The sequence below is a fragment of the Salmo salar genome, chromosome 22, assembly GCF_965601325.2.
Source record: "Salmo salar chromosome 22, fSalSal1, whole genome shotgun sequence".
Taxonomy (NCBI): Eukaryota; Metazoa; Chordata; class Actinopteri; order Salmoniformes; family Salmonidae; genus Salmo; species Salmo salar.
The window spans coordinates 26,654,440-26,666,489 of record NC_138312.1 but is presented as its reverse complement, the minus strand read 5'-3'; the positions used below and the strand labels follow the sequence as shown (position 1 = coordinate 26,666,489).

The window sequence follows — 12,050 nt, the reverse complement described above, 5'->3', positions numbered from 1 at the left end:
CTATCACCTCTATATGGACATGAAATACTTTAGAAGAAATGTTGATGTGTTTTTGATCAAGATAATAATTTATCCAAATATGGCTCAAATTGAAAGACAATGCACACCAAGTGGAACTCACAAGCTGTGTGTGAAGGCAGAGACTCCAGAGGAAAAAAGTGCTTTGTATTATGAAGGAGTCTTATCTTATAGTAAAGTAAAATAACAAGAAGCTCTATGATTTGTGTTTTTCAAGTGTTGGACATTAATAAAGAACCCAAGATTTGCTATTTTACTTAGTGGAAAATATTTGCACTGGTTGTCTGTATCCAATTTAGTTGTATGTTGTAAATAGCTTGTTCTCCTTTCCAGTGAGTACTTCTGTACAGTGTGCAATTTGTTTCACCTCTGTAATGTACACATTTACACATCAACAAAAGGATAAGCATTCCATTTTTTTGCTGAAGATACTCTTTAATATCAAAGAGAAGAGAATAGCAATGGGAAAATAGTATTGTGTTAGGGAACTTTAAATGATGCTAGGAAAATGTTCAAGTAATGCTTCAAGATGGTAACACCACATACAAGATGTCATTAAAACTATATTAACGCAATACTTTACTTTGTTCAAACTATGATTGTTAAATAAGCAATGCCTCTTATCAAAGGTAGGCTTTCTTTGTGTACTTCCAACATGAATAGCTAAAAAGTGTACAAGGCACTATGAGTTGATGCAGGATGGAGATAGGATGCCTTGCAGAGAAACAGCAGTATTCACCTACAAGCTAAAAAGAAACTTGGGTAATTGCCATGTCACAAATAATGAGGCTTTGTAGCAAAGTGTTTGAAGAACAACCCAGATCAAGATAAGACTGGAGACAATATGTTAAAAGGGGAAGTGTTTTCTGTCTTGTGAATTTGATAAAATAAACAAGTGACAGTCCCTTATTGGAATCAGATGCAGAGACGTGTGTCACTGGGGGAGGAGGGGGGGGGGGACAGCTTTCTCTGGACAAATATACCCAATATCACCTGACATTCTCCTTCATGTCGTTTGCTGTACTTTCATCAGCCACTGGTTTACCTCGTGAGTATAGGGGACATAGAGAGGGCGTGTAAAGTAAAGATCGTTGCCCACTAGTGGACATTCGCGTACATCATTGCGCCATCATGAGAAACGCGCCTAAAAGTATTAAGCTGATCATGCAGCCAAAATGGCAACACAATGATTGTGTAAATGATATAGCCCACCATGCTTAATGTTGACTCACCTAAAAAAAATGTATTTTGGTGTCATGGTTTGCCAAGAGTTCAGAATCTCAGTTAGTGAACAGGGGCTGGGATGCGTTTCTTGCAATCGGTTTGTCCTTAAATTAAAATGTACAAAATAAACCTATAAAATCTAGAGTTATATCAACTTAATTTAATAGTAAAGGGTAATGGGGCGCTGAATTTGTAATTTGATCACAAAAGTTAATTATGGCTGTGGATTGCAAATTAATGCATTGAGTAAATAATGCATGGCTATTTCCTTTATTTTTACATACCCCTTATTGGAAACCTAAAAGCAAGTGGACCAGACTAAACACACCTTTATAAAGATATTGCCTGATAGGTTGATATTGACATTGTTAGGCTTAATACTATATTATGTGTAACATTGTTTTAAATACAACACACCTCCTCGCAGTAGAAAGACAGCTGATGTTTCCATCTAAAGAATGTTTCTCTAGAAAACGCTTTTGTTTGGTTTTCACGTGATTGATGCTTGACTTAATCCAATGCTCGGTGTCTTCCAAGGAGGGTGAGGCGGGGTCTTTGTGCCTTCTATTCCATGTGAAGCAAACCAAAGCGGCAGGGTTAGGGTCATAGCTATTCGGCAGGGTACCAGGTCCTCCCCATCGGCGCATCTGCATGTGAAATCGCCATTTCACCCCTCCACACTCCCTAATTGTTGCAAAAATTATTTGTGAAATTGCCTTCCACCAGTAGTGTTTTCCACAGCAATTGTATATGCACGGTAGGCCCACAGAGTTGACACGCGACTTTCAACTTAGTCTTCTTTCTTAGGCTACTTAAGAATGTGGGCTAATAGTTTTAACCTATTACTTCAATTTGAATTGGCTTAATCTATTGCTATTTGAAAGGTCCCTCTTGTAAACGTTCTCTACGCCTACCTGTTAGGCTATCGGCCTACTACCACCATAGATTGGTGTAATTACTGTAATAATCAGAAGCTTGCACGTTTAACTGGAAATGATTTGATGTTCTCAACACGCAATTTTCGGCCTAATTGAAGTTCAAATGTTAATATCCAAAATAGAATGTCTTCACCTATATTGTGGTATTGAATTCCACGGATGAAATAGCAATAGGAACCTTGTCTGTATGAAATATGCTACCGCAAACTCATACAGGCCTATCCTACAGGTGTTTTCTGCAGAAGAGAACGCGGGTGACAGGCTAACTAGTCTATTATATTGTTATCAAATCAATAACGCTGCTGAGATCGTTAAGGAAACCCCCTCTTATTCCCTAGACATTTGCTGAATTAGCTTACTCTGCTCAATCCAGTCTGTGAACAACCTGTAAAAATATGTCTTAAAAAAAGTATTCCGCGTGATTTTTTCTAATACATTCCTGTGAGCTATACTTTCAAAAACAATCACCTCTAATACATCCAAGCTAACTTTTTTTTAAAATATTATATTTATATTATATTTATATTTGTATTGTTTTAGTTAGCTGAACATTTTCCGTCAGATAGGCCTAAATGTTTAAATTCTGCTTTGATCATTATAGTCTTATTACAATGACTTCATTCTGCAATTGAAAAGTCGTAAAAACAGATATAAACCAGATAAGGGCTTTACTAATGTTGATTATTGGTCATTGCATGAGCTGCAACTCACAGTTAGGCGCTTGTTGGGCCTCTTTCTACAATTTATGTTGAAAAGTTATGCCAGATATCTTTTTCATTTTTTTTTTTTTTCACCTTTATTTAGCCAGGTAGGCTAGTTGAGAACAAGTTCTCATTTACAACTGCGACCTGGCCAAGATAAAGCAAAGCAGTGTGACACAAACAACACAGAGTTACACATGGAATAAACAAACATACAGTCAATAATACAATAGAAAAAGTCTATATTATACAGTGTGTACAAATGAGGTATGATAAGGGAGGTAAGGCAATAGCTTGCTGAATCACCTCAATGGTCAGTCAGTCAGTCAGTCCCTCAACGTAAAGGTCGAATCTATCCCCATGGAAATGCGGGTGACGATGAGCGGGGGAAGAGAGTTGCTCTTGGAGTAGTCCTAATATTCAGTTAACTTCTTTAACCTTTCTTGCACTTTTCGTGTAGTCTTTTTCCTATAGTGTTGAACCTCAAATTACTATCTGATATCATAAAAAGTTTAAGCCAGATTGACCATAGCAAATAATTATCTCCAAGTTTTAACAAGGAATTTAGGCTACTAACGTCTGTCTTATACACGCACGTAAGCATTCACACACATACATACATACATACATACATACATACATACATACATACATACATACATACATACATACATACATACATACATACATACATACATACATACATACATACATACATACATACATACATACATACATACATACATACATACATACAATGTGGATTTGTGAATATTGTACTTACACAAATATAGATATACATTAATACATCTTGTTTAGAATGATTCACGTGTATGGACAGAGCAAAGGAGACGTGTTTTATTCAGGTATAATGATTACCATCACATCTGTTTGGTTTTGTTTCTCGGTTTTGTAATGTGGAAGGAGTGATGCAATGAACTCAAAACTGCATGAGTGCGTTGCTTCCCATGCCGTTGTCTGATTGGTCGACAAGTCTGCGGCTATACCCACTCTCCCGGTCATGAATAAAATAATAGCCATCGAGCCTATCGGCGCGCTCCAGTGTCTCCTCCTACAACGCGCGCCAAAGTTGGCCACTTATACTACTTTCAACCAGCAAGCAGACGTTATTAAAACTAGCTGACAACGTATATCAAGGTAAAGAATTAAATAAACTTAGCCCATTTACACATTTCAGTTCAAGGTGCATCCCCTCCCTTAACACTGCACAAAACCCTTTACTAAAGGGGTCTTCTTTTACCCCACCAACTCACCAACCAGGTGACGAACATCACTTTTTCTGTTGGAGGGGTTTTAGTATTTAGGAGTTTCTCTGACTGGGACTACGATTTTATTGTCTGCTTTTTATCATTTTGAGAGGAGACATTTCGTCACATCCTGTCGGCTTAGACCTACATTTTCTTGTCTGGACTTTGCACGAGTAAGAATTTGGTACCAGTGCCCAGTCGGTGTTGCTTCAGTAGCTAGAATGGCTACTTTACCAGGAACAGTGCCTCGAATGATGCGCCCTGCGCCAGGCCAGAACTACCCCCGCACCGGATTCCCTCTGGAAGGTACGGCATCTTTTTAACTTGGAAAATATTTATCGAGAGTTGCAACAAAAACTAACTCGTCATCTTAGAGGGAGGTTATAGCTCATCTTCGTGAAGATTAAGAAATATTAGACAATTGTGTTTTTGATTTGTTGTAGCTCATCTTTGTTAAATATTAGACAATTGTGTTTTCTATTTGTCTATTAATTGAGGTCTAGGCTACCATACAGGGAAAATGAAATTGTTGTGTTACAGAATAGACAGACTAACATTGCTTGACAGGCCTAGATGTTGATTGTAGAAGTATAGGCCTACTTTAAATTGATTCTTTCTAGTGTTTGTTATGTTTACCTATGTCACTGACAATATGGATGATCAAAATGTTACTTCATAGAATTTTGAATGCGTAATAGATCTATCCTACTTATTGTTTAGTGATATTTTTATGCAATTAAAAACGTACTAAACCAATGGTGACATGGTTGCTAAGATAACTTCATGAGTCAAATTATAAACTATGCGAGGAAATAAAAAAAAGTTGTAAGCAAATGCGCGGAAAAATACCAATTTGTATTTGCAGGTAGGCCTATTAATGGGAATCGGTCCCAATCACAGCCTGTTCGTGCTCAAGAGCTTTTAACGAAAATGCACAAAACCAAAAGCTCCTGGATTTGTTGAAGTATCCTGTTGCTGCAAATGGAAACAAAATGCACAGCAAAGAGATAGCTCAAAGGATCACATCAATATTTGTACAGCATGACTAGGAATAATCAAGGTGGAAAGTGCCACACTCTTCAGTGCCTCTTGAATACGAAATTAGATCCTCAAGTGCTCTATGGCACTAATGATGCGTCCTGCCGGCCAGGCTGACTGGGAATGAGTGTGGCAGGGTTCTCTACTAAGAATGGATGGGCTGTGGGATATGTTTGGAATGTGTCTATCTTATAGTTTAGTATAATAAACCTTTGCTGCTACCAGCTCTCACAGTCTAATGTCAGAGTTAGACGTTCATCCATACAATTAGTATTACTGTATTATTATCACGGTTGTGATGACGATAATGAAAATTCATATTATTACGATGATTATTATAGGCGCATGATAATGGAATTTGGGCCGAAAATTGATAGTCAAGAACTACAGGCCTAGGCCTACTCATTTTGTATTGAATTATTGTCTATGTGAAATAACTCTCAACAAATCAATTAATTTAAAGTTGGCCTATATAGTACCAAACCAGTTTCACATCAACATATTTAATTGTTTATCCTTAACCTAATTTCACATTGCCCTCTTTGTCATTGCATTGTTGTCTAACTTGATCTCTTGCGCATTAAACTTTAACAATTACAATATCATCAGGACAATATACAGGACCTGAATATGTTTATTGTGGAACAGTATCAACCCCCCTGGGCCAAGGTCGGGTGAACCAGCTCGGTGGAGTGTTCATCAACGGGAGGCCGCTGCCAAATCATATCAGACACAAGATAGTAGAGATGGCCCACCATGGCATCCGACCCTGCGTAATCTCGCGACAGCTACGAGTTTCCCATGGTTGTGTCTCCAAAATCCTCTGTCGGTACCAGGAGACCGGTTCGATTCGTCCCGGGGCAATAGGAGGCAGCAAGCCTAGGGTGAGTGGAGGACTATAGTTTCTACATTATTTCACAATCGACTTCAGCTAGCCGACACCTTGACCTGCAATCCGTGTAAGACGATCAATTCTTCTTCTTCTTCGTCAGTTATCATGTCACGTGCATTTTACACACCTGCATGCCTGCAAGATGCAACCATTTCCACATACAAACATTACGAGTTATTAATAGTTATTACTATTGCATGGAGTGAAATACATGCAGTTTTGTGTGTGATTGATTTGTGAGGTAGCCTATGAAGACATGAACCATACATCTCGAAACTAGGCCTTCAATCAGGAAGTGGAGTAGCCTAGGCTATACGTTCATGGCTAGAAGGTATCCAGTCTTTGTCGAATTAAACGTCAGATTTGGCTTTTCGTAGCAGGTTAGAAAATGTACGCAGCAGGTTAGGATAATTGACGCAGAAGGTTAGGATAATTGGAGTTAAGGTTAGGAAATGGGTTAGGGTTAGCTAAAATGCACAAAATAAATCTACTTTTGACCTTAATTTAACGAAATGACTGGGCTATAGGCCTTGAAATGTTGTAAGAAGGCATGCATCAACATTTCAAACTCCCCATCAGGGAGGCTATGTGTATTTGTATCCATATACATTACAATATCATGTTCTTCATGTGAATTAAAAGTTGTTTCGACTTTCCTCTCTCTGTGTCTGGTCGTTGCACATTATAAAACCCACAGCAGGTATCAACTCCGGATGTAGAGAAGCGGATTGAGGAGTACAAGCGAGAAAACCCCGGGATGTTCAGTTGGGAGATCCGGGACAAGCTGCTGAAGGACGGGGTGTGCGACAGAAGCACTGTTCCTTCAGGTGAGGCTTCTGGTAAGCAACTTTTCCTTCTTATGGTGATTACTGTAAGGGGATGAGACATGAACCCCTCTACAGTCTGGTATGTTATGTGCCCGTTTTTATGTATTGTACTTCTATTTTTGTAACTTTATTATTTTTCACCTTGTCTTGACATGAGCTGATGAGCATATACATATGAGGAAATATACCATTCATTTATACACAAAATACCGTCGGACTTTTTGTTGTTGTAATCCAAGGCCTATTTGGTTTTCTCTCAGTGAGCTCCATCAGCCGAGTTCTGAGGGCTCGATTCGGCAAGAAAGACGACGACGACGACAGTGATAAGAAGGATGAAGACGGGGAAAAGAAAACAAAGCATAGCATCGATGGCATTCTCGGTGATAAAGGTAGGCCAGCAAAGAAAAACATGGTTTACTTTGCTATAAATTGTGAATAAATTGTGTCATTCTTATTTGTCTTATTAAACAATAAAATGTTAGGCGTACTTTTATCCTATACACACACTTCCACGATAATGCTGTGTTAGGCTCATGCTTATTCCAATAGCAACATCATCAACATCGTCATCATCATCAACCATTAGTTTTATTATTAGCGCTATTGTTGTTATTATTACATTTTAGTAGGCCTATATAATTAATACTTATTTTATTTATTATTATTTAGAGGTGAAGCTACAGTTGTTTTTTTAATCATCTTAGAATTTTCAATTAGGTCAACAATTGATTTAAATGTATTTTTCTATGGTCTATATCTCTTGGGAAATTCTTATACTTTTATGGTAAATCGGAAAATCCTCTCGCAGATTGGCTCATTCATTCCTGCTTTGAAATCCCAGTCAGTCTTTACTCAATTACTCAATTATTTATGTGAGCCCTGACGGAAGGTAGCCTATTTAGCTCCAGAAAATGTATTTGTTTTACAAATTCCTCTCCCGCTCCTTTAACGATCTTCCTAAACGACAGCTGACAGTTGACCGGTTTGACAATCAATGTCGGTTTAGAGACACTACATCACTTGTCAGTTAAACTGAGACGAGGAGGGCACCTTCTCTGCAGCCATATCCCCGTAATACTCATGGCAATTATGTTAATGCTTGCACACATTAACTAGTTGGTAACAAACGTTTTTGAAACAAATGATTCATATTTAAAAATAACAACGCTTATTGTGAATATTACAATTTTTAACATTATACCTAATCGGAATACACGACATTATTTATTTAGCTAGTATTTTAAGATAACTCATATTTTTGTATAGCCTAAGTCTATATGAAAAATGTAATTCAGTTAGTTAGTTCGTGTTATTGTGCCACTTGTCAGTGCACTATGTCATTGAATATAGAGGGAGAGAGAAAATCATAGTGCTTATACAAACCTGTCCTGAAAGAGACAAAGGTCGCCATTTAAGAAGATCAAACATCATTGAATAGGGTTTATATACGAGTTCACAAAAAGCTTTTCCCCATAAAATACACAGCCAAACTTATTCGAACTTGAAGATGAACTTCACTCGCAAAACCTCTGTCCAATGACGCTTTTCTAAAGGGAAGATTCCGAGGTAGGTCTACAAAGGCAAATCTTAGAAAGCAGGGCAGCAAAAAGGGGAATTGTCCGTTCCATTCTCATTCAAAAACCCGCAACCAGAGAAAGAAAATAGTTTGGACAAAGGGCAAGGGTACATATAAAGGGAAATGAATTATTCAGTATACCCCGCTGGTAGATAGTTTTGTAATATTACGGAATAATCTGTTGGAGGAGAATAGCCAACGCATTTCATGGTGCAAAACGGTTCTTTCTTTTTTTAAATGGTTTGTGTCCATTTATCCATTTAGAGGTCGGATCATTGTGTTTCTTAGCTGCATGGTGTAATGTTGGCGTTTCAGTTTGTAAACAAATAGCCTTTGGCTATAAACACTTCAGGCAAAATTAGCCATTGGTAGAGACAGTAACATTTCGGTTTCTGATTTCAAAGGGATTTTATCTTGTTCCATTCCAAGGTGAAGTTGTTGCCGAATGTTTAACTGCAATTTTTCCTAATTGCTTTGCTATTTTTTCTGATGATGATTGTTCTTATTCGATGCTCAACACACGAATAGGAAACAGATGTCCGTCATGACCATGTTTACATCGAAGATTTGGTCGGCCCATGCCCTGCATTATGAAATATTAATTTACTTGCAACAGTGTCACATCAGAATGTTGGAAACCTCACGTAGATCTGAGGTCGTGAACTCAGAACGTACCAAATTTGCTTTTTAATTCTTAAGAAGATTCGTATTTGTCCTTATACAGTTTACCATCCGGATGGCATTTAATAACGTTGAGACTTATTAGCGTAAGTAATGGAAACGTGTCTGTTGAATAGGTGTCTGTGTTGGAGTGGGGTGTAATAGCTTGCAGGCATGGTAAGAAATGTATTTATCCCCAATCAGCCCCTCACTCTCTGAGTTGGAAGCACAAACGTTATGTTGAAGGGTTTTAAAGCAGATTAAATTGAGCCTTTTATTTCTTTTCACTTTCATCTCTGAGCGGAGCTCACAGTGGCTCGCCCTGGTGACACATTTACGAGATTTGTGGTTTGCTTCAGAGCTCTCTAGATGTATTAAATGTGTTTATTTATTTTTTTCATAGGCTATATTTGAGTGTTGCATCACAGATTTATCTTCTGTGTAATCCGAAATGATAAAACAAGTAGGCTATTTTCAATGTATAATTTCAAGCAAGTTGCAATAGGCTATTTTATTTATATTTAACCTTTATTTAACTAGGCAAGTCAGTTATGAACAAATTCTTATTTAAGATGACGGCCTACCCCGGCCAAACCCTAACCCGGACGACGGTGGGAAAATTGTGCACCGCCCTATGGGACTCCCTTTCACGGCTGGTTGTGATACAGCCTGGAATCGAACCAGGGTCTGTAGTGACGCCTCTAGCACTGAGATGTAGTGCCTTTCACCGCTGCCACTTGGCGTAGTTTAATGGAGATAGATCACCATGATGTATGGAGATGATATATAAGATTATATACAAGAGTTTATAGAAAGCTGTACTTCCACAGTCTTGGTATCCCTACACACGTGTTTATAAAAGGAACGCAGCCTTAGCCTATGTCATTTTGATAAGAATATTCATATATATACGCTTTCCACCTGCCATCCTCAATAACGTGATAGTGATAGTGAGGTGCTGCGATGACCCTGACAAGTTGAATTAGGCGACCAACGGGGTAAAGGGGTTAGACAAAACGCCACACGTGCATGTTCTCAATCCTGGAGAAGGTATATTGTTTGCCAGGGCAAAAATGAATCCGCCCATTTTAAAGGGACCATCTATAATATTAAAACCAACAAACTGTCCTCTGTACCCTGGATGAATTGGCGAGGTGGAGGCAAGGGACACTTCAGCAAATCGTCGGATTACCTGTGGTTCTCAATCTAATCAAACAGAGGTCAGCCGGGCTTTCTGGGCGTTGGGAAGGGATCACGAGAGAGAGCAATGGAGAGCCACTGTGGTGTCAGGCAATCCGAGGCTTCAGGCTCGCTTTCTCTGTGTGCATATTCAATTAAATGATCATGGGTGTCGATTAAGAACAAGGATGTTTTATGCAAAGGGTTAGTAAAGAATCACGTCATCTCTGAGAACTGAGAAGTTGCAGACTGTATGAAACGACAGAAACGGGCAAAACAATTTAAAATGTATAAAGACCAAAAATAAAGAAAGCTTTGAAATGAGTGTGTTCGACGCATGCACGCACATGCACAAACACACACGCGCACGCACACACATCTCCGGAAATATAATGTAGCTATATTTCGGGGTCTAAAGCCGTGCTGAATGAGAAGGACAGGGGAATGAAGTAAGAGACAACTTCAAACAAATCCATCTGGAATAGTGTGTGAGAGAGATTTAATGAAAGTATGGGGAAGTTATTTAGCTATTAATAAAAAAAATCCTCAGGCATTGAGAGTAACTCCATCTGCACTTTCTTGCAGCTATTTGGTTGGGTTGAAATTGAGGGAGACCCAAATGTTGGGCAGAGATAACACACCCATCATAGCCCAGACCCTGCGCTGTGCTTCACTGCATTAAACTCGGATTAACCTCCCCGCAGCCCGCTTTCGCCACATTTCACTGGAATGTACATTGGTAGATTTCTTACACACAGAGGGCAAAAGCTGAAAACCCTCGCAACAGCTAATTATATAATCGATTACGATATTATTGACAATAATAATAGAATATAATAATATGAATAATACGAATAGCCCAATAATGATATTATTATATATTAATTATAATAATATGTTCTGGTTCAAAACAATATTTTAATTGTAATTAAGAAATCACATTGAACTATTTAAAAACGTTTGTAAACATTTTAAATCAATTATAGCCCACCAAAGACAATAGGCTACAAAGTTCTGTCAAATAATGTAAATTAGAGACTACTGTAAGCATGCAGGGTTATTTTATGGAAACGGACAGTCAAAATCACGATAATGACCATGGTGTAATCCTGGAACCAATCAAATTACCCAAGCCGGTCATAATTAGATTTCAAATAGGTTTGTTAGGAAAGCTTTGTCTTGAGTTTGACAGGACACTGAATTTTGAGACTCAAAACGCATAAATCAGTCATTGACATAGGCTGAAGACTCCACGCTCTCCAAAACTAACACAATCATTGGTAATTTATGCTAAATCGTTTGCACCGAAGCCGATTTCTTCGACAGTGAACAATATTTAGCAGGGGTCATGGTTTACAAGCTTTTATACAATTAACAGTATGGACCCCTTTAATCGTTACCCGCCACTGTGATAAAGGAACAATATTTTCACACCTCGAGTTGCTATCTGAACACACGGTGATTTATAGCCTATGTCACGGGGCTGATTTCTAAATAACACGTCAACCGATGGTAATGACACGTTAAACGGATACAGAAAACATTTGAACGATTAGGTCTCGATTCGTTCTCTCCTCCGGAGGAGCGTTAACGCGCAATTATACCCACTGTTTTGGGTGACCTGAGAGTTTGAGGGGGACCCCGAATTTGTCATGTGCAGGATTTTCGTTCTCCGCAGTCTTGTTAAATTTTTTAAAAATAATAAATAAAAATAGAGAGCAAGCCAAGG

The 12,050-nt window shown here is 38.4% G+C and overlaps 1 protein-coding gene across 8 annotated transcripts in view; it reads left to right on the top strand.

The window, feature by feature from the left end:
* Positions 1–3,941: 3,941 nt before the first annotated feature.
* LOC106583049 (paired box protein Pax-7) overlaps positions 3,942–12,050 on the top strand; it is a 60,980-nt gene continuing 52,871 nt past the window's right edge. For 2 of the 8 annotated variants that reach the window (XM_014166817.3, XM_014166816.3), the window contains exons 1-4: positions 3,942–4,455; positions 5,836–6,071; positions 6,777–6,906; positions 7,167–7,295. In XM_014166817.3, coding sequence (XP_014022292.1) covers positions 4,371–4,455; positions 5,836–6,071; positions 6,777–6,906; positions 7,167–7,295 — 580 coding nt within the window. In that variant the 5' untranslated portion in view covers positions 3,942–4,370. Of the gene's footprint in view, positions 4,456–5,796; positions 6,072–6,776; positions 6,919–7,166; positions 7,296–12,050 lie in introns of all 8 variants that reach the window. The other 6 variants (XM_014166813.3, XM_014166811.3, XM_014166815.3 and 3 more) reach the window with 3 other exon arrangements.